General features: G+C 34.9%; 1 protein-coding gene, 1 long non-coding RNA gene and 1 other non-coding gene across 3 annotated transcripts; all 3 read left to right on the top strand.

The window, feature by feature from the left end:
* The first annotated feature begins 8,780 nt into the window (after nt 1–8,780).
* LOC136062529 (uncharacterized) lies at nt 8,781–9,474 on the top strand. The gene is made up of 2 exons (XR_010624261.1): nt 8,781–8,949; nt 9,053–9,474. It is a non-coding gene; the product is annotated as an uncharacterized LOC136062529 (long non-coding RNA).
* A 6,281-nt stretch (nt 9,475–15,755) lies between these two features.
* Nucleotides 15,756–18,583, top strand: LOC112010443 (caffeic acid 3-O-methyltransferase). The gene is made up of 3 exons (XM_065761642.1): nt 15,756–16,063; nt 17,978–18,042; nt 18,146–18,583. The coding sequence occupies exons 1-3, from the start codon at nt 15,760–15,762 to the stop codon at nt 18,581–18,583; spliced, it is 807 nt and encodes a 268-aa protein (XP_065617714.1). The 5' UTR covers nt 15,756–15,759.
* Nucleotides 18,584–19,020: 437 nt separating this feature from the next.
* LOC112008939 (uncharacterized) lies at nt 19,021–20,030 on the top strand. The gene is made up of 4 exons (XR_010624253.1): nt 19,021–19,137; nt 19,541–19,618; nt 19,707–19,757; nt 19,867–20,030. It is a non-coding gene; the product is annotated as an uncharacterized LOC112008939 (transcript).
* Nucleotides 20,031–23,728: the final 3,698 nt, after the last annotated feature.

Raw genomic sequence — 23,728 nt, 5'->3', positions numbered from 1 at the left:
GGTAGGAGTTTGAGAAAATCACAATGGATTGTGTAGAGAATTGTGGGTATAACAATTTAATCTCAAGGTTGTGGTTAGGGTTTCTCTCTGAAAACACTCCTCTCATATGTCGGGTAATATGGGTAATATAGTGGTGTTAGAGACCTGGTGTATCAGATATGACAAATTGGCAAACAGAGAATGTTTCGGGTATCTTGCGAGAATGGCCTTACCTGAGAGACACTTCGGAAAACCAGCTGTCTCCATCTATCTGACTCTTCGCATTCTCATCATGGCTGAGCACATGCTTCTACTTCGCGAGAAAGGCTTCTCACGAGCTACCTACGAAAACTTCTTTGCTCTTTACTTGCCTTGAGTCTTCACACACACACTCTCTCACACACACAACCCTTACAATAAATCTCATATAAATACAGGATACGGTAGATTGAACATAATTAAATCAAATGGCACATAATTAAAGCCAAGACAAAATAGTTGTAAATCACAACTTTACATATAAATTTCTTGAAAATTTTTGTAATAGAACTTTTAAGGACCGATTAGAATCTAGAGTTCGAATGGTTTTAGACAATGGCCCAATGAGCCCAAAATAATGAATTTGTTAGAGAGTGGACCTATTATTAAACGTTCAATGAGTTAGGATGTTGAACACAATAAACTAGTTAATATTTGATGAGCAAAACAAACAGTTTGAAAAGGAAAATCGCTCCTCGATCAAGTTCAAGGATGGTATGTTCTAAATATTTCTCTTAGACTTATACAAATATTCAAGTTCTTGTTACACAGTGGTTTTCTTTAGTTCTTCTGATGATCCCCCTTGTGAGGGAGTTCTTCCTTTTATATTCCCTTCCCCTCTTTTATCTTAGCCATCCACGTGTAGATCAGATTGCTAATCTCCTTGATACTTCCCATTAGCACCTTCTTGAAATCTTTGTGGGTAGATGTAAGGTTAAAAATTACTGTTCAGTATCACTTCCACATTAATGCGGCCAGGAGGTTAGATGCAGAGCATTCAATGTGGTGGTAGAAGCTTTCTTCTCAGATATTTATCAATTCTTTATTGACTTATCTTTTTCTAAGAATATCTTCCTAAGCAAGGTTGCTTGTTGCCTAGTACTTGATGGGTGGTCGACTTTAGGCCTCCACTCAATTTGGTCGAGGAGGGATCACTCCTTGGACAGCGTCACCTATTCATTATGACTTGTCCTCTTCCTCAGCCTAATAATCTATCTGTCTTCGCTAGTATTTATTTGTCCCTAGGCTATTTGACGTCCTTGGGCGCGCCCACGGCCCAATATCCTTATCTAGGCCTTCATCCCTACAGAACTAAAGTTGGAGTTGAATTTAAATTTTTAAAACTTAGGTAATTGATTTTTACCCAGAAAAAATGACAATATTAAATTTAAATTTCTTAAATTGTTTGGTAAAAAAAAATTAATTGAAATAGAATTTAAATTTAAATTTCATTAACCGAAGCCTTTGACTTAACTTTGACTTTTTTAGAGCTCCCACATTTTTACACATCAGCATTATTTAAATAAAAAAAAAAAAACAAAAATTCAAATTTAATTCTGATCCACAATATTAAAAAAAAAAAAAAAAAAAAAAAAAAAAAAACAAAACCTTACTCTTTGACTTCTTTTCTACTTCCTTTCGTCCCTATGTCAAAAACATTTTGACTAAAAAAAACACAAAATGAAACTCGACTCTTTTGAGTTCTTTTCTACTTCCCTTCATCCCTATCTCTCTCTATATCATAAGCCTTTTATAAACCAAAACCAAAATAATCTCATCTCCCTCTTTAAATACAGTGCACCCATAAATCACAACACAAGCCAAACCCATAAATCACAACCACTAATATTACAACACCCTCCTATACCGTGAGATAATGAACGTGAGAGAGAGAGATAAGGTAAGAAGTCAATTTTTTATTGATTCCTTAGTCCGAAATTTTCATTGATCTTATTGACTTCTCTCTTGGTGCTCCGCCCCCTATACAAGACCCTTTCTCCTCCGAAATTTCACCTTAGCCCTAAAACCTTCCTAGATTGGTGAGAAAATCATGCCAGTAATGTAATTTTTGTGGTGGTGGGTGTGATTAGATTTTGCCATGAGAGAATGAAGATGAGAAGTGAGAGAGATCAGTTGCTTTAGGTGAAAGTATGTAGAGAGAGAGAGAAGTATGGGTCAAAGAACCAGAGTTGGCAAGGGATTAACAACAAAGGATTATCACTCTTTCAACTATTCATTGATCAGTTTCCATACATTTCCCCCTTTGTTTCAAACACCCTCCCTCTATTATATAGCCACTCTCACCCTCATCTCTACCGTCCACGTGCTCCCCATCCATGGACTTGCTCAAGTACCTGTCACGTCAGGCAGCTTCTTTTCATCTCTGTGTGAGTGGCGGTAGGTTATGAAGCACTGTTCAGAGGTCTTCTCCACATAAATGCGGCCAGAAAAGCTGTTGCAATGCATTGAATACAGTGGCAGCAGCCTTTCCCTCAGATATTTCCTTATCCTTATCGTTCCTGAATATGTTTTGAGCTTATCTTGATCAGGTGGAGTCCTCGGACAATCAATCAGGCTTTTCCCCTACTCTGTTAGTCTCCGATATCATATCAAAGTAAAACATCTTCCTCGGACAGATGACGTCCTCCTCGGACTGGAGATATCCTCTTCGGACAGCGATGATTCTCTACATGAGGATTCCACTTCACTCTGGGCCCTGCATTCTCCGCATCTTTCTCTTCGGATGTGAAACAGTCCTCTCCTGGGTATTCGGCCCATTAACTTGGGCCTAACCCCCTTATCCCCCACAGCTGGTTTTCACGAGTGTCTCACGAGTAAGGCTTTCCCGCAAGATACCTGCAAAATATTCTGTTTTGCTAATTTGTCATATCTGATACACCAGGTCTCTACACACACTATATACCCACATTACCCGTATATTGAGAGGAGTGCTTTTCAGAGAGAAATCCCTAGCCACAAACCATGAGAATTGTTACTCGCGAGAAGCCTTTCTGCGAAGTAAAGCATGTGCTCAGCACATGACTGGAATGCGAAGAGTCATGACAGATGGTAACAGCTGGTTTTCACGAGTGTCTCTCAAGTAAGGCCTTCCCGCAAGATACCTACGAAACATTCTACTTTGCCAATTTGTCATATCTGATACACCAGGTCTCTATATACACTATATACCCACATTACCCGCATATTGAGAGGAGTGCTTTTCAGAGAGAAATCCTTAGCCACAACCCTTGAGAATTGTTATACCCACAATTCTCTACACAATCCATTGTAGTTTTCCTCAACTCCTACCTCTCAATTTCCAAATCCTTGAGAGGTTGATAGTCCAAACACTTACCACAACTATTCTGAGTGTAAAGTGAGGTTTTGGTGTTGCTAGAAAGTATTGGAAGAAGCCATATATTTGGTGGATGCAATCGGACGTATTGCGGGATTCAAAAAGTTAGACAAGACACGGTTCTGAAAAGCCTTGTTAGAGTAGGAGCTTGGAAGGTTTAGGTGCATTGGGTAAATTAGGCTTGGAGGGTCTCTTGCTATTCGTGTATCCCAACTTATTGTCTAGTGGATCGATTTACCGCTTGGAGGGCGATAGAGAGGTTTTTTGCCAAGTTCTTCAGTTTCCTCTTCGATAACACATCAGCGTGTTATCTTGTGTTTGCATTCTTTTTCCCTACTCTTTTAGCTTTCTTTTTACTACTGTGTTTTAATGAATATAGCTTAGAGTAGTTTTATTATTTATCCGCTCACATTTAATTTATCCACTCACATTTACTTTATTCCGCGCTTAGTTTAAGTTAAAGTAAAATCAACCGAGCCGTTATCTTTTAATTTGGGAGTCTAAACAACTCTTGTGTTTTCACACATTTTCGAGCTTTCAATTTAAAATAATTTTTTATATTTATTTTTATCATCTATCGTAATTTTGTGTTTTAATATTGTAAAGCATACTACATGTCATGCCTACAATAGGTGGCTATATGTATGTTTTACTTTTACACCTAAAATTAATATTTTTTTTGTTGGAAATATTTTAGTGAATAAACAAGTTTTGATACAACAAAGAAGTTTAAAACAATCTCACAATAATATAGAATCACACTGCGAAAGCTCTTAAAAGTTGATTGTGCCACCCAAAGTAAAACTCAGTGCAACTGGTTCTCTTGGCCAAACAATCCCCTCCCCCCCCCCTCCCCCCCCCTGAGGATTAGACTATAGCGTCAACCTTCAAGACAGATGCATTTCCACTCACGAAGGTTCAAAAACAACTCTCTATTGCCTTTCCTTAGACAAATATATATTGTAGAAAAATATGTGGGAGAAAAATATAATAGAATTGTGTATATATAAAATATAGAGCGGTAAAATATGAATTATAAAAAAGGGTGTGATGATGGGTACTATATAGGCTATTTATGACAATAATGGTCTATAGTTATTAGTTACTAATAACCTAGAAAAACCCAATGGCTATATTATCAATTATTGCCCAACAACTATTTTTATCATAATTGCCCAACAACTATTTTACTCATAATTTTTCAATGGCTAAAAAATAAATAAATAATAAAAGTGTTTGGAACACACACCCACACCAACATTTTTGTCATGTAAGATGTAACTAATTAATTAGTAAGACAATTAATTTACCTAAATGACTCACTAATTATTAAAATAATTTTTATTACATATTAGTAACATGTTTTCGTTTTTTCTTTTTTTACATGTGATTTTTAATTAATTTGTGTATCGTACAAGAATTCTACTCATGTACCATTAATTTATTGCTACATAATGTCAAAAACTTGGAATAACAGAAACAAGGAACACTAATTTTATGCTGCTTTTTAACTATCCCTTTTTTTTGGGAGTTTTACGTTAAATTTCTAGACCTTAGTTTGTAGATATTGTAGGCTGTTTATGTAAAATCCTAAGGAAAAATAGAAATTAGAATCCTTTGTATAGTTGCCAATCAAACGACCTCTATTCTTAGGGGAGCGAATCAAAATTTTGAAACTTTATCAAAATTTTGAAACTTTAAGGAACAAAATCAAAAGAATCTCAAACTATAGAAGTGTATTTTACATTTGTTTATAATAAGTGGGGAGGGGGTTTTTAACTCAAGTTCTTATTATTGGGAGAAATAAATAATTCCAATAAGATATTTATAATACTCTTAATAAATCACTTTCATATTAGTTTAAACATTATTTTATTATGGTTTAAAAAAATTATTTTATTACATTTCAATCATAATAAGTTTTTTTTTATAGGACCAATCATAATAAGTTAAAAATTTATAATGCACTTTTTTTTTGTGGATAAAATTGTTATATTCTAATTAAAAATTAGACAATTCTTTTTTTAAAATACTAAAATTGGGCAATTATTAGTTTATATTGTACTTTTTTTTTTTATAGGGAATGCATAAACAATTCATTACTAAGAAAACATAAATTTTACATCATGGATGAGGGCTTGCTCAGCAAAGCAAGGATCCTCTTCAATCCATACAATGTCGTTAACAATGCTATAAGCATTTTTTGCTACCAAGTGGGCTGGCATATTCCCATGCCTCTTTATATGGGAGAACTGAAATTGATTAAACCCCCTACATAGCTCCAGGATGACCTGAACAACAAAATCCATAGTAGAGGGAGAGAGAGAAAAGCCCGCCAGAGCATTTACCACAACCTGTGAATCACCCTCCAACACCACTGCAGAACAGCCAATGCCCAGGGCAAACAAAATTCCTGCCTCAAAAGCTTTTGATTCAACCTCAAGAGGACCGAGAAGGGCCTCTAGTTTTTTGCACAAAGCCGCTGCAACAAACCCCAAGTTGTCACGGATTACAACCCCAATTCCCGTTGAGCCTAAATCCTCGAATGTTGTAGCATCAACATTCACTTTGTACAGACCTGGAGGAGGAGGAAACCAATATCGCGGCTGGAAAGCAGAGCTGGAATGCACCTCACCCTTGACTGTTACAGCATCAACATTCACTATGTACAGACCCGGAAGAGGAGGAAACCAATATTGCGACTAGACAGCAAAGCTAGAATGCACCTCACCCTCATTAGCCGCATTGAACACAACCCAGTGTTGCACAGCCTCAAACACCAACTGCTTACCAGAACGCAACACTCCACGGAGGCGCCATTCGTTTCATCTGTGCCAAATCTTCCAAGCAATCATAACCAGGCAAGACACATAGTCCACATTCACATTTTCGTACACCAGCAACTGCCACAGAATATCCATAAAAGAGATATCACTTCTAGCTAAGCTTATGGCCAATTTAGAGCACTCCCACACCTCTTAAGCTTTCGAACAACCCCACAAAGCGTGACCAGCTGTTTCGGGCAACACCATACACCAATCACATGAATCATGTGCCAATACCTTCCTTCTCTTAAGGTTTACTTTTATGGGTAACGCTTCCTTACAAGCTCTCCAAGCAAAATGTTTAACCTTATGGGGTATAGGAAGCCTCCAAAGACTTTTCCAAAATCTTCTCAACAGGCTACAATCTAAGACACTCCCTCTAGTACCCGAGGAAGAAATCCTCACAGCTAGGTGATAAGCACTTTTGACAAAGAATTTACCATTAGCCGTTTCAACCCACACCAATTTATCTGGAGGGGCGCGGACACTCAAAGGGATACTTTTGACTGCTTCAGCCTCATGTGGTAGAAAAATAGCGTCCACCACTGAAGATTTCCAACACATGACTTCAATATCGATCAACTCACCCACCCGAGTATCCCCATGCAAAAACAGCCGTGAAGAAATTACCCCATGAGAGGAGGAACTAGGCAGCCACCAGTCACCCCAAACCATAACATCTACATTCTAAACTAAACATTTAAAACATTATACACATTTGTATAAATTTTGATAGTATAATATAAACCTTGATAGTGTAATGTAAACTAATAATTCTCCTTTAAAAATTTGAAATTTTTTGTTTCCTTAGATTTATGGGATAAAAATTAATCAATCACTATAATACTACGGCGCCTGTTGAGAAGATCTAGTGGGAGAAAACGACAACTCGTTTTAGGAAAAAAAAAAAAAAAAAAAAAAAAAAAAAAAAAAAGAGAGAGAGAGAGAGAGAGAGTACCAAAAAAGACCTATTGCGGCAGGCCAAAAAGTGCCGCTAAAGGTACATTTGACCTTTAGCGGCGGTGCTATTGCTGTGGTTCTTCCTACCTATCACCGTTGCGGTGCCACTATAGATCTATTGCGGCGGTAACAAAAAGTGCCGCTGTTAATCTTGCTAACATCTATGTTTAATTGATTATATGATTAATTCACTTAAGTTTTCTTGTAATAAAGTTAATCTTAAGTAGGATTTCATAAATTTTAGTTTTAAAAAGCTTCAATATGTATAAGAAGCCAAAATCATACCGGCCGGAAAATGAATTTCGGCCAAAATTGGCTAGAATTTACCAAAACGCTCGGAACAGGCTGAAATGGGGCGAAATTTAATCCGAGGTGGAATGGAGGGTATTACCATTCTGGTTTACACACCGGTATGAGATATTCCAGTCATTTAGGCAAGAACGGAATGGAACAAAATCTATAACAATGATCAAAATTAGGGCTGTCCACGGGTCGGTTGGGTCGAGTTTGTGCCCTACCCAGAATTGACCAGACCAGATTGGGTCTCCTAAACCTGAACCAGCTGCCGACCCGCTGACGGCAGCCGTTCGGGTGGTCAGATGTCAACGGTTCGCCGGTCAGGTATCAGTCAGTTTCAAACTGTGTAAATTGTCGAATTTTGCAGAAATCATCGCCGGATTTCTTTGAAATCTCTGGTTTTTACTAGATCTAACTGGATCTCAAAGAGATCTTGGCGAATCTCAACGAGATTAGGCCGGATCTTGAAGAGATCTCGGAGATCTCAAAGAGATCAGGCCAGATCTCGAAGAGATCATGCGAGATCTCATTGTAAAATTGGTGGAGAATAGATAGTAACCATTTTCCAATGTGTTTCCCGGTCGGGTCGGTTGAAAATTGGTTTTTCATGCTCAAACCCGTCAACCGACCCATCGGTCTCAGGTTTTATAGGCAAAGACCAGCTGTCGACCATCCCGCGGCGTCGGGTCGACCAGTTTTCGAGCTGAGTTGTTCAGGTTCCGAGTCTACTTGGACACCCCTACAAAAGAACTAAAAACGGATGTGTGAAAGTTCTTTGTATGCTATGGAGATAAAAATGATATAGCATCAGAACAAGGATTCATTTTTAAACATACCTTTTTTTTTTTAATGCAAAAATATATTTTTGTTCCCTACATTTTGGGCTGATTATCATTTTGGTTCCTACTTTTTTTTTTACCGGATTTAGTCCTTGAAATTAGAAAAATGTTCTTATTTTAATCCGACTATCATCTTACTAACAGAAATTGTTTGCGTAGCAAATGAAGTGCACAGTTTGCATGTTAGATGCTGACATGACCAATAAAATAATAATAATAAATATTTGTGTAGTTTTATTGATAAAATTGATATAATTTATTAAGCCCAACTAATCTTTGTGACACAACATACAAGTACAACCAAAACCAGGCACAAGTCAAGTTTCATCAGATAGGTCCTGCTATGCAGACTACCCCCTCATCCCAAGCTGAGGTATAGTTGACCTGTCTGTCAAATCGCANTCTCTCTCTCTCTCTCTCTCTCTCTCTCTCTCTCTCTCTCTCTCTCTCTCTCTCTCTCTCTCTCTCTCTATGTATATATATATATATATATATCACTTAAAATTATTTTCTTAGGCTTTTATCAAGCTGGTCCTTTTCATAAGGATTCTTCCTAAATGAAGAGCACAACTCATATTCTATATATGCAGGTATTGAGCACGTGGGAGGAGATATGTTTCACAATATACCTAAAGGGGATGCAATTGTAATGAAGGTAGAATTTGGATATTGTGTTTAAAGTAGATGATGTTAAAGAATTTTTGGGTAAATTTTTTCAAAAGTAATTATTTTTTGTGTCTACATTTTTTCACTTGTAGAACATACTCCATGACTGGAATGATGAAAACTCCAAGAAACTTTTGAGGACCTGCTATAAAGCACTACCAGATAATGGGAAGGTAGTTATTATTGAACTACTCATGCCAGAAGCTACAGTGTCAAGCATAGCTTCTCAATATATCTCTCATCTTGACATGAGCATGTTGTTGAACCTTGAAAGCCAGGAGAGAACTGAGAAAGAATTTGAGGCTTTGTGCAAGGAATCTGGATTTTCAAACTTTCAAGTCGTTTTTTGTGCTTATACTCTTTGGGCAGTCATGGAGTTCCATAAATAATTTTACCCTCTATAGCTTTGCTGCACTTATTATGCTTTGTATTCTATCTCTACAAACTCCATCTCATGTAATAGTTGGTACTTAGTGAATTTCATAAATAAAAACATATTGATGGCTATACATTCCATAGTTTTGTTGTGCTTATGCTCTGGTTGGTTGCGGAAGTTATCTTTATTTTCTTCAACTTACTACTAGTCGTTAATCTGTGCGATGCTCGGAAAGACTATTGGCTATGACAAAAAATCCAACAATAAAAGAAGAATTTAAGTTATCACATGTGCAATGTTGTTGATAGTGCTAAACAATCTTAAAAAATTTCATTTTGTTGCCTTAGTAAATGGAAAATAATTGAGGATTCTAATATCCTCAATTATCCAATAAGTAAACCTTCAATCCAGAGAATGAATGCCACATCAGATTTGTATTGAATAACCAATACACTCTAGCACACATAATTATATCCCAATTAAACTCAAAATCCTCAAAACACGTATACATGATTCAAACCTGAAGAACAGCTCCTCCAATGCTAAATATTCCATCTCCTCCTCTCCTATGATCGCTGGAGCTCCACCACACCGCTGGCGCCGCCGCACACATCTTCTCTGGAGCTAACGCCGCCACACCGGACCTAAGGTTTGTTCTTTTATGATTTGCTATTTTCCCAAACTTTGGATTTCATGATTTTGATGGGTTTGGGATAATTTTTTGGATATCAATCTGTTTATATTGGTATGAGTTTTTTTAATTTGGCATAGATTTTGATTTTATTTTTTTGGTATTTTCATGGGTTTTGATTAGATTCTTAAGTGATAGGTTCAATCTGATTGCTCTTTGGCATTCCGTCACAAAAAGGGGGAGTGGAGTTTTGACTTGTAGAGAGTTTTTTTTTTTTTTTTTGTTTGAGAGGAGCTTGTGGAGTTTTTAAATTGTATCTAGGTGCTTCACTTTGTATATCATTTTTGGAGTTATTTATGTTAGGGGGAGTAACATTGATTGATATACATGTTTTTTATTGATTCTTGTTGATTTGTGATTCACTGCTTATTGATTTATATTTATGAGTTAATCATTCATATATGTCTTTATTTTATGTTGTGTGAATCTTACAAGAATGTTATACCTGTTGTTTTACTCTTTTTTGTCACACATGCGTTTATGCGTTTATTGAATATTTCAGGAATATATAGGTTGATTCAACTAAGCTGCTGTCTACACTTGCAACCGATGGATAGTAGTTAGGCTGAATTTGAAGTTTATGAGCATTTCTTTGTAAATGGCTTTTTACTTGTAAAACTTTGAGCTTTTAATTAGGGTTTTGTCACGAATTGCCAAAGGGGGAGTTTGTTAGGTTCTAAGGTCTTAGGATTTTATGTATTTAGAACTCTAATTTGTAATGTTGGCAAACCATGATCAAAACAATGTATTTAGTCTTGTTTAAGCTTGCTCAAAGTTGGTTTATTATTGTAAAGTTGGAATCGAGTGGCTGCAGAAGTACTTGGGACTTCGGCCTGGCTCGATCGATCGAAGAATAGACTCGATCGATCGAAAATCGCACAAGTTGATTTTCTGCAGAATTTCCAACTCAGCCCTACTTCATTAAACGTTTAGGGTTTTATGTTTTTACCCTAGGTATATAAACTAAACCCTAGCCACGTTTTTGAAAGTTGCTCCAATTGTATGTTGCTCATACATTGCTGTTTTGTGTAAATCTCTTGTGAAATCTAGAAGAGCTTTCCTTTACACAAAGCTTAGGGTTTTCAAGATAAAGATAATATCAATATCTTGATGATCAACTTGGTTGCTACCATTGAAGCTTAAAGAATATCAAGCGGGGGTGCTTGTAGCTGATTGAAGAATCCAAGAAAGAAGGAGTCCGTGGATTCGGAGCTTGCACGTGGTCGTGTCAGTAAGTTCTACTGGTGGGTAGCATTAGGAAGTCAAGCGGGGAGCTTGTAGTCCTTCTGTATGAACTTTGATTCTTTCGCATAGTGGATTCAGGTTTACCTTGAGGATAGCTAGGTCAAATCTTCTACAGGTTTTTACCGTGTGGTTTCCTGGGTCATCATATCTTGTGTTCATTTATTTTCCGCTGTTTTATATCTTGATATGATTATTTGATTGCTTTAACCTAGAATTGCATAATTTGACTAAGTAACAACTTGGCTAATTAATCTAGGCTAACCAATTTAGTTGTGTTTTAAGGAGTCTAAAACCGTTCACAAATGAAAGACTACTTGCATACAAATTTATTTAGATAATTTTCGTTATAGATATTGCAATTCATTGTTTATCCACATTCTTCAGCTGATAATTTTATCAACTAAAACAAGCCCAAATAATGTTCAAATAGTAGTATTATTAAATAAAATAAAATAAAATAAAATAAAAAGTACAGAAGTTGAAGAACCCAATGCTGAAACTTTATGTTCAAAATGAATAAATGACTACAACTGATAGCAATACGTTGGATGTTGGCCCTCATTTTGGGGTATCAAAGAAGTTAAGGAATCCTTGAACATTGAATGCAGGTCGATTTATATGTCAGAGACCTAGCCACTAGATCATTTGAGCAATATGAATTGTAGACCTTATAGCTCTTTGATGACTTATTGCCTCACTGTTATAATCTATGTATGAGAAAAGAACTCTAACTGAGGGTTCTTAGAGTTACGTTATTTCCTGGATTTAAATGAGAATCAATTGAGGCCGTGAACATCTCAATATTTGTAGGATTGGAACACTAATGAGTCTAGCTCAAATGTCACTTCCTCCTTCCATAATAATGAGATGGGGAGTGAGATTGTAGATTTGGACGTGTATGACTTACGATAAAAAATTATTGTAGAATGGGAATTTTAGTTATATTTTTAAATCTTTAGTTTATTTTTGTTGTCTAGGGAATTTACAAAAATTGAGATGGACAGTGAGATTGTGGGTTTGAAATCCATTGGATGCGCAAATAACTTACCAATGAAGAATTATTTTGTTGAATTGGAATTTTAGTTTGATTTGATTTTGTTTTATTATTATTATTATTATTTTTTTCATATGAAGATGCAATTTTTCAAAACATAGTTTGAATGGATACTAGTTGCAAGGACGTATCCTGTCTCTAATTTTTTGAAATTTATGGATCATTGTAATCTTAGAACTTAAATGTTATTCATCTAGTATACCTCCTGTGTACTTGATTCATTATTTTTGTTGATCAATTTAATGTATTATTTATTTTTTGTATTTTCAGGGAATCAACTTTTCCAAAAATTAAGGGTAAAGTTGCCTACTAACCACTTCTCCTAGATTGGTACAACATTTTCTTTTTTTCTCTTTTCATTTATTTTGATTTCACCTTTGGTTATATATATATATATATATATATCATTGGCCTCCTCTTCTTCTTCTTCTTCTTCTTCTTCTTCTTCTTATTATTATTATTATTATTATTATTATTATTTTTTTTTTTAGGGGGGAGGGGTACTGGGTTTGTAAGATGGAATTAGCTCAATCTCATATTCTCATGTTAGAGTCAGGTCATGCAGGTCTTGCTGTAGAGATTTCAAGGAAAAGCCATGGTGCTTACTCACAGGAAACTAGTGGAGAAAAACAAACACAACTTGCCAAGAGAACTCAGGAAGTCAACAACTAATCACTGCCCCTGTGATGGATGATTTTTTACTATTATCAGTGTCTAGGCTACATGAAGGTATGATAAGGCAAACAATTGGAAAGTGGTGCACTCTCAGTCACACTGAAGCATTATTCTTTCAAGTCCTCTGAGTTAAATTTTCTGCTGTCTATGTGAACTAGCAGTAGCCATCTATATATTGTTAAAACACCAAGTTCAAATCCCCACTTACTCGAAAAAAAAAAACATGTTCAACCCCCAATTTTGATGGTAAAGGTTGGTTGTCAACCATTATTATAGTTCTTCATGATCATAATCTTTTTTACTTTTGCAATGTGTGGTTTCTTTAATTAATTGGTTTAAAACCAGCAATTAGGCTATCTGCCTAAATGCAATACTAGAAAATCTAGTGTTGGTGTGAATAGGGATTTGCAACTGGTAGAAAGTGAAGGCTGGAAACAACATATATACCTCAGCTTGGGATGAGGGGGTAGTCTGCATAGCAGGACCTATCTGATGAAACTTGACTTGTTGCTGGTTTTGGTTGTACTTGTATGTTGTGTCACAAAGATTAGTTGGGCTTAATAAATTATATCAATTTTTATCAATAAAACTACACAAATATTTATTATTATTATTTTATTGGTCATGTCAGCATCTAACATGCAAACTGTGCACTTCATTTGCTACGCAAACAATTTCTGTTAGTAAGATGATAGTCGGGATTAAAATAAGAACATTTTTCTAATTTCAAGGACTAAATCCGGTAAAAAAAAAAGTAGGAACCAAAATGATAATCAGCCCAAAATGTAGGGAACAAAAATATATTTTTGCATTAAAAAAAAAAAAGGTATGTTTAAAAATGAATCCTTGTTCTGATGCTATATCATTTTTTATCTCCATAGCATACAAAGAACTTTCACACATCCGTTTTTAGTTCTTTTGTAGGGGTGTCCAAGTAGACTCGGAACCTGAACAACTCAGCTCGAAAACTGGTCGACCCGACGCCGGCGATGGTCGACAGCTGGTCTTTGCCTATAAAACCTGAGACCGATGGGTCGGTTGACGGGTTTGAGCATGAAAAACCAATTTTCAACCGACCCGACCGGGAAACACATTGGAAAATGGTTACTATCTATTCTCCACCAATTTTACAATGAGATCTCGCATGATCTCTTCGAGATCTGGCCTGATCTCTTTGAGATCTCCGAGATCTCTTCAAGATCCGGCCTAATCTCGTTGAGATTCGCCAAGATCTCTTTGAGATCCAGTTAGATCTAGTAAAAACCAGAGATTTCAAAGAAATCCGGCGATGATTTCTGCAAAATTCGACAATTTACACAGTTTGAAACTGACTGATACCTGACCGGCGAACCGTTGACATCTGACCACCCGAACGGCTGCCGTCAGCGGGTCGGCAGCTGGTTCAGGTTTAGGAGACCCAATCTGGTCTGGTCAATTCTGGGTAGGGCACAAACTCGACCCAACCGACCCGTGGACAGCCCTAATTTTGATCATTGTTATAGATTTTGTTCCATTCCGTTCTTGCCTAAATGACTGGAATATCTCATACCGGTGTGTAAACCAGAATGGTAATACCCTCCATTCCACCTCGGATTAAATTTCGCCCCATTTCAGCCTGTTCCGAGCGTTTTGGTAAATTCTAGCCAATTTTGGCCGAAATTCATTTTCCGGCCGGTATGATTTTGGCTTCTTATACATATTGAAGCATTTTAAAACTAAAATTTATGAAATCCTACTTAAGATTAACTTTATTACAAGAAAACTTAAGTGAATTAATCATATAATCAATTAAACATAGATGTTAGCAAGATTAACAGCGGCACTTTTTGTTACCGCCGCAATAGATCTATAGTGGCACCGCAACGGTGATAGGTAGGAAGAACCACAGCAATAGCACCCACCGCTAAAGGTCAAATGTACCTTTAGTAGCACTTTTTGGCCTATCGCAATAGGTCTTTTTTTGGTACTCTCTCTCTCTCTCTCTCTCTCTCTACATATATATATATATATATCACTTAAAATTATTGTCTTAGGCTTTGTCCTGTTCATAAGGATTCTTCCTAAATGAAGAGCACAACTCATATTCTATATATGCAGGTATTGAGCACGTGGGAGGAGATATGTTTCACAATATACCTAAAGGGGATGCAATTGTAACGAAGGTAGAATTTGGATATTGTGTTTAAAGTAGATGATGATAAAGAATTTTTGGGTAAATTTTTTCAAAAGTAATTATTTTNAATTTTTTTTTTTTTTTTTTTGCAGGGGCCGGGGCCCCCCCAAGCCACTATGTGGCTCCGCCCCTGCACGAGTCTCCTTGATTTTGTATAAATGCAAAAGTATGATGCAAAAAAGGGCAGTAACATTTCATCGCAATTGAATGATTTTGCTGGCTGTTACTTCTTATTTATGCAGTTAGGAATCTCAATATCAATAATTATCAGGAAATAATATTTTTCAAAACTGATAATATAAATTATTGTGATTGATGTGTAATAAAAATGATGTTAATCCAAAGCTGACAAATTTTATGAGTAGCTGTAAAAAATATTGTTTTCATAGCATTACTATTTATATATTACGTTGTTGTAGATTAAAAAATATATATTATTTGTTAATCCGCAGTAAATTACATATTTGGGAATTATATATTGCTAATTTGCCATATGTTGATATATATATGATGAATCAAAATAATATTACTTGTGTATTGTATTTCTTTCTGTTATCTGCTTTGTTTCTTCGTTGCAGCCTACGTATGAAGGATGCCATTCTTGAAGGTGGTAATCAATTTCAAAGAGTGCATGGAATGTCCTTGTTCCAATATATGGACAAGGATCCAGCTTTCAACATAGCATTCAACAAGAGCATGGCTGATCTTTCCACAATAGCCCTGTCGAAAATTCTTGAGGTATACCAAGGCTTTGTGGGGCTAACATCATTGGTTGATGTTGGGGGCGGAACTGGGAAATGCCTAAATATGGTCATTTCCAAGTACCCTTCAATTAAAGGCATTAACTTTGACTTGCCTCATGTGATACAAAGCACACCATCTTATCCTGGTAAAATTCTTAATTTCTTTAGTAGGGTTAATCTACTTAATAATATTACTATAAAATTTGTTTATAATTCATTAAACACCTACTTATTAAACTTATAGTATCTTTGTTTGGTAGGAACTGCTGTCAAGGCTCAGCAACTAGCGTATATCAAATTCTAATATACTGCTGAAGGAAAATAATAATAATAATAATAATAAAGACACTTCTATAGGTTTCCATTACCATTGCATAAAAGCCTAGCACCTTACAAAGTAAAAAAGAAAAAAAAAAATTAGGCTACATGGTTGTGATAGAGTTATATTCCTACTCTACTATTTATATAGTGTCCTCAATTTTGTTATTGTTGTTGTTCTTATAATTATTAAATATGTATTATCTTTTTCTTACTTTGAAGTATAAAATCATCATTTATTCAATAATTTTTGTTATTATGATTGGCACTTTATAATTTTGTTGTCATACGTGTATATTATTATCATTATTATTATTTTGCAATAGATAATACCATCGATGCACAAAGTAACATCTCAACATTCATTGTGATAATGCACACGAACTATCTCCACCAAAAAACAAAAAAAAAAAAAAAAAAAAAGTGGCTGCAAAAAACAAAATCTCATAAAACTATAACAAATAAAAAAAAATTATTCGAGAATTAAGAAACTTTTTTTTTTAGAGATAATTGCAATATGCTGCTAATTCCGCATCTCGGACTCTTTCCTATCTAGACTCTCAAGAATTTTATGTATAGGAATGTGTCAATTCAACTACAAGACCTTTTGTAAGGATTTAGAAACTTAAGTGGAAAAAAAAAAAACATAAAAACACAAAAAAAGTTTTCTTAGAGGGTTAAGAAACCCAACATGCTAGTGGTGCCAAGTAAGGGATAGTAATAACTAAGAGTGAAATGAGTTTTAAAAAGTAAAATCTCATCAAATGATAACAAAAAAGTATTATTAGAGGGTTAAGAAACTTATTATACTTGTGCAAAGGGAAAGTCACTGAAGGATCTTGTGAAGGTTGAGGTTATCGAGTGATTCTATTGACAAATAAAATTCTAATACTACATTTGATAAGTCATGTTATATTATTTTACTTTTTAAACTTTATTTTATTCTAGTCATTTTATAAGTTTATATTCTATATAGGCCTTTTTTTATTTGTAAATATTATTTTGAAAATAAACTTCTTGAAAAATAAGAATCAGGATATGAGAAATTTAAAAAGAAAATAGAAGAATGAATTGAAACTCAAAAGGATATCTTGAGAAATTCATTACTAGCAATAAATTGATTATAATTAAAAAATCTAGGTGAAATTTTTGATAGTTTATATTTATTTCAAAAACTATAAGTTTTTGAAGAAGTTTTACAAATATTAGAAAAAAAAAAAATCTAATTGATGAAGTGAATTATATAAAAAGATTAGATTAAATATTTTCCAAATGCATTTATCACTAACACAGTTTTATTGATAACTCTTGTTACAATTGTTTATACATATTGAAGCCTTTTAAAATTAAAATTTATGAAATCCTACTTAAGATTAACTTTATTACAAGAAAACTTAAGTGAATTAATCATATAATCAATTGAACATAGATGTTAGCAAGATTAACAGCGGCGCTTTTTGTTACCGCCGCAATAGATCTATAGTGGCACCGCAATGGTGGTAGCAAGAACCACAGCAATAGCATGCGCTATTAAAGGTCAAATGTACCTTTAGCGGCACTATTTGGCCCGCTGCAATAGGTCTTTTTTTTTTGTTCTCTCTCTCTCTCTCTCTCTCTCTCTATGTATATATATATATATATATATATCACTTAAAATTATTTTTTTAGGCTTTTATCAAGCTGGTCCTGTTCATAAGGATTCTTCCTAAATGAAGAGCACAACTCATATTCTATATATGCAGGTATTGAGCACGTGGGAGGAGATATGTTTCACAATATACCTAAAGGGGATGCAATTGTAATGAAGGTAGAATTTGGATATTGTGTTTAAAGTAGATGATGATAAAGAATTTTTGGGTAAATTTTTTCAAAAGTAATCATTTTTTGTGTCTGCATTTTTTCACTTGTAGAATATACTCCATGACTGGAATGATGAAAACTGCAAGAAAATTTTGAGGACCTGCTATAAAGCACTACCAGATAATGGGAAGGTAGTTATTATTGAACTACTCATGCCAGAAGCTACAGTGTCAAGCATAGCTTCTCAATATATCTCTCATCTTGACATGAGCATGTTGTTGAACCTTGAATTTTTGAGGACCTGCTATAAAGCACTACCAGATAATGGGAAGGTAGTTATTATTGAACTACTCATGCCAGAAGCTACAGTGTCAAGCATAGCTTCTCAATATATCTCTCATCTTGACATGAGCATGTTGTTGAACCTTGAAGGCCAGGAGAGAACTGAGAAAGAATTTGAGGCTTTGTGCAAGGAATCCGGATTTTCAAGCTTTCAAGTTGTTTTTTGTGCTTATACTCTTTGGGCAGTCATGGAGTTCCATAAATAATTTTACCCTCTATAGCTTTGCTGCACTTATTATGCTTTGTCTTTTATCTCTACAAACTCCATCTCATGTAATAGTTGGTACTTAGTGAATTTCATAAATAAAAACATATTGATGGCTATACATTCCATAGTTTTGTTGTGCTTATGCTCTGGTTGGTTGCGTAAGTTATCTTTATTTTCTTCAACTTACTACTAGTCGCTAATTTGTGTGATGCACGGAAAGGCTATTGGCTATGACAAAAAATCCAACAATAAAAGAAGAATTTAAGTTATCACATGTGTAATGTTGTTGATAATGCTAAACAGTCTTAAAAAATTTCATAGTGCCACATCAGATTTGTATTGAATAACCAATACACTCTAGCACACATAATTATATCCCAATTAAACTCAAAATCCTCAAACACGTATACATGATTCAAACCTGAAGAACAGCTCCTCCAATGCTAAATCCATTCCATCTCCTCCTCTCCTTTGACCGCTGGAGCTCCACCCTGCCTCTAGCGCCGCCGCACACGTCGTCTCTGGAGCTAACGCCGCCGCACCGGACCTAAGGTTTGTTCTTTTATGATTTGCTATTTTCCCAAACTTTGGATTTCGTGATTTTGATGGGTTTGGGATAATTTTTTGGATATCAATCTGTTTATATTGGTATGAGTTTTTTTAATTTGGCATAGATTTTGATTTTATTTTTTTGGTATTTTCACGGGTTTTGATTAGATTCTTAAGTGATAGGTTCAAACCCTTAAAAAAAAAAAAAAAAAAAAAAAAAATCTGATTGTGGTTTTTTTTTTTTTTTTAAAGCTAGCCTAGATTCTTTTTTCATGTATGCAAAACAAATTGCTCTGGTGTCTTTGACTTAACTATTCCAATACTTAAATACCAGAAATTGAATGTTTGTGCTATAATGGGTTAATATATATATCTGACTACTTAAATTGAATTTATCTTATGATAGGAGGTTGTAATTCAGGAGAATAGTGGCAAATTCAAAGGAATAGGCATGTGGAAGCTTCCTATTGGGTTTGTTAATGAAGTGAGTACACCCTGAGTGCAATTCTTTACATATTCTTTAGAAACTTTTAGAAAATGTTTCAGTCTGTGTTGAAATTTTCCATACACAGGGTGAGGACCTTTGTACATCTGTAATTAGGGAATTGAAAGAAGTGACAGGAGTAAGTGATAAAAACACAATTTGTGGACTTAAATGAGTATGATATTACATGTGTGTAGGTTTAAACATGAAACAGTAAATCTAAGACTTTTGCTTTTATTTTGTTTCAGGTTGAGACAGAGTTTGTTGAAGTTTTAGCATTCAGGTTAAAAAATTGCCTAGTACTGGCCAATTCGCCTACATATGAAGATATTATTGTTTTAGATGTGTGAATAGTCTTCCCTTTAAAAGCAAGTCTACTGATGTTGCATTCTTAAAATTTTATTGGAACTTGTTACACTAAAAGTTAATGTTATTATATTGATTGTTTTTAATAAAATTGTATGTTCCTTAATCTAACCAGTAAAAAAAGAAATTGAGTGGTAGTATATTCTGGTCTTCAGGAAATAANGGGGGGGGGAGAGTGGGGATTGTTGGAGAAGCTGTATCAACCACATTTTGGAATGCCACATCTGTGAGATTTCTGAAGAAGTGAGGTTTTCACTGTCTTGTTTTACAAGAAAGTGTTTTTTCACATGCTGTATATACCAACTTCAACCTACTGATATTAAGCCCTTTTTTTTTCTTTCTTTTTAATGCTTACAAGAAGCAGGGAATGGAGATTAGAAACCTCACAGATGTCACTGAACCATAAACCTCTTATTGATATTTAGTCCTGTTTTTTGGGGTACTAGTTGTGTAGAGCTGGCTGTAAACATTACTAGTAAGCTTGACAAAAATGAACTCATCTTACTCAGTCAACCTTGGTCCATTGAGAAAAATCCAATGAATCACTGAATCATCAGAATATAACCAAAAAAAAGTCAAGGAAGACCCACTCAATTGAGCCATGTCAATGAGCATGCTGTTGGGGGCGTAAAAATTCTCCATGAGGGCATCCTAATCTTCGCTACTAACCTTTGATATGTAGAGATTCTATTTTATGGTTAAGATTTTATTTCTTGTATCTAACAATATGGATGATGTTACATCATTCAATGTGAATAAATATAACTTTAAATTTATAAGATATCATTTAAACTGAATAAATATAGCTTAAAATTTAGAATATTTAATGAAAGCTATGAAATAAAAGGATCATAATCCTTATAGGAATATGTATAATCTTGAATGGTGCCTTCTTTCATTCCCTGACTACTCAAATGGAGTACAAATTTTCCCCCGAGGGGGGTGGGGGTGTTTATTTAAGAATTACACAACATTGTAAAGTCTTTAGCAATGACTTTGAGAAGGAATAAAAATACAATACAAAAATTATCCAAATATTGAGAACTCCAAAATAGGTTTAAGAGGGATCACTTCCCACCTTTCTCCTTATCTGTTTCCATCATAATCATCAAACAAAGTGTTTTACCTTTAAAACACCCTGCTTGATCAAAAGTTCTCAATGGTTTTAAAATAAGTTTTGTAGCAATTAGAGACTGCTGTGCTGGTACTGCAATTGGTTATGGCCTTTATTGCCATCGCTAAACTTTGAGACCGCTTATAATTACTCATCTCCAGCTGCAGTAACATTATAGGTATGGAGCATCTTCATATTGTATATCAGTTTAATTCCCAAGAGACAGAGAGAGAGGGAACAAACACAGAAGAAGAAGAAGGAAAGAAGAAATCTAAATAGCCAAATGGTAAATCAATAATTAATTAGCACCTTTATTTACCTATATACATGCATCATTGACATAAACACATCCTAAAAATTAAATATATGGACAAATTGTCATTTCCTAATACACTAATGACAACCTTAAACCTATCATGCTGTCAAAATCAACTACAGAAGCTCATCAACATCACTTTTCTCTTTCAAGGACTCAATTTTCTCGCAGAATTTTTTCAAGCCTTCAGGGGTAAACCAATTATGTTTCATTGCAGGAAATTACAGCAAGGTTAACTCCAGAACAACATCTACATATTCGTTTTGGTACTTCATATAATAAACGAGACAACAAGGAGAAAACTCACGAAGTAAGGTGAACGGTTTTAGACCTCTTAAAACACAACCAGATTGAGTAGCCTAGTTAATTAGCCAAGTTGTTACTTAGTCAAATTATGCAATTCTAGGTTAAAACAATCAAACAATCATATCAAGAATATAAAGCAGCGGAAAAGTAAATAACACAAGATATGATCACCTAGGAAACTACACAGTAAAAACCTGGGGAGGATTTGACCTAGCTATCCTCAAGGTAAACTTGAATCCAATATGTGAAAGAATCGAAGTTCATATAGAAAGACTACAAGCTCCCTGCTTGACTTTCTACTGCTACCCACCAGTAGAACTTACTGACACGACCACGTGCAAGCTCCGAATCCACGGACTCCTTCTTTCTTAGATTCTCCAATCAACTACAAGCACCCACGCTTGATATTCTTTAAGTTTCAATGGTAGCAACCGAGTTGATCATCAAAATGTTGAAATAATCTCTACCTTGAAAACCCTAAACTTTGTGTAAAGGCAAACTCCTCTAGGGTAAAAACAGAAAACCCAAAACGTTTAATGAGTTAGGGCTGAGCTGGAATTTTCTGCAAAAAAACATTCTGCCCGAGATTTGATCGATCGAGCCTTTCCTTCGATCGATTGAGCCAGGCCGAAATGCACCAATGCATCTTGCAGCCACTCGATTCCAACTTTACATGAAAGACCAACTTTGAGCAAGTCTAAACAAGACTAAATAACCTGTTTTGATCATGGTTTGCCAACAATACAAATTAGAGTTCTAAATACATAAATTCCTAAATCTTTAGAACCTAACATAAGGAAAATGCTGAGTGCTAAAATCCTCTGGAGCACTCTCCATGAACAAGTTAATGAAGTAGAGAACAAAACTGCTACATTCCTCACCATTTCTCTGTTGTGGCACCTAAAATTAAATTAAAAAATTCCACTTTCTTATTGTTCTGGATGTAAATACAAGTGAAAAACAATAGGATTGAGGTGGAAATTAATCAAGAGCACGTATTAATGATCACATTAGGCACCAAGAGAGGAATTTGATAAATAGGGTCTTTACTCTCAAGCCTACCCTCTGCTTTATAGATGTCCAATACAAATTTGTTGGAAATTTTAAAAAAAATAAATAAATAAAACATTGAATAAACAATTATACCAACACATGGAGGTAGGTTTTGGCATACATACTTTCTTATATCTGGTTCAAGCTGCCTTGGGTTTGCCTTCTCAAGTGAGTCCAGCAACAACATGCACGGTGTTCTTGTTTCTGATTTTTTGCTCTCACCAAAGTGGCAGAAGATCAAGAGGCTCCAGTGATGCCTAAAGAAATGGTATTTGAAACAATAAAATCCGATTATATCTCTAGGACAAAGAAACAAGGCAGCATCATAAAATCCCATCCATTGACAATAAACAAAATGTTTACAGTCAAGTTAATGGAAAGAAACCTACTAGCAAACAATAGGAACCAAAACATATTTCTTTGAAAAAATGTCCTTTTGAATCCATGTTAGCACCTTGGCTTTATAGGCCAATTTACTATGTAACTCAAACCATTAGAAATCGAGTTATGTAAAAAATGTTTTCTTATCTTTTGAAAAGATCCTTCATTAACAACCCCAGTAGGAAGCTTCCACATGCCTGTTCCTTTGAATTTGCCACTATTCTCCTGAACACAACCACCTATCATAAGATAAATTCAATTTAAGTAGTCAGATATTAACCCATTACAGCACAAACGTTCAATTTCTGGTATTTAAGTATTGGAATAGTTAAGTCAAAAACACCAGCGCAATTTGTTTTGCATATATGAAAAAAGAATCCAGGCTAGCTGAAAAAAAAAAACAAAAACAAAAACAAAAACCACAATCAGATTTTTTTTTTTTTTTTTTTTTTTTAGGGTTGATTTGGGCTTCAAACGAATAAGTTATGGCCTTTTTACGTTTGCTGATTTTGCTGATACGCGACTTTCGATCGATCGAGTCTAATTTCTGATCGATTGAACCAGGCCGAAAGTT

Source organism: Quercus suber, unplaced genomic scaffold (genome assembly GCF_002906115.3).
Source record: "Quercus suber isolate HL8 unplaced genomic scaffold, Cork oak 2.0 scaffold_424, whole genome shotgun sequence".
Classification (NCBI taxonomy): domain Eukaryota; kingdom Viridiplantae; phylum Streptophyta; class Magnoliopsida; order Fagales; family Fagaceae; genus Quercus; species Quercus suber.
This window is presented reverse-complemented; position numbering and strand designations above follow the sequence as displayed.

Bases quoted from the DNA above. Each gene is read 5' to 3' on its own strand.
- LOC112010443 (XM_065761642.1), top strand. From the start codon at position 15,760: ATGAAGGATGCCATTCTTGAAGGTGGTAATCAATTTCAAAGAGTGCAT. The intron at 16,064-17,977 runs GTAAAATTCTTA...CTATATATGCAG, and splicing joins AAGCACACCATCTTATCCTG to GTATTGAGCACGTGGGAGGA. The intron at 18,043-18,145 runs GTAGAATTTGGA...TTTCACTTGTAG, and splicing joins GGGATGCAATTGTAATGAAG to AATATACTCCATGACTGGAA.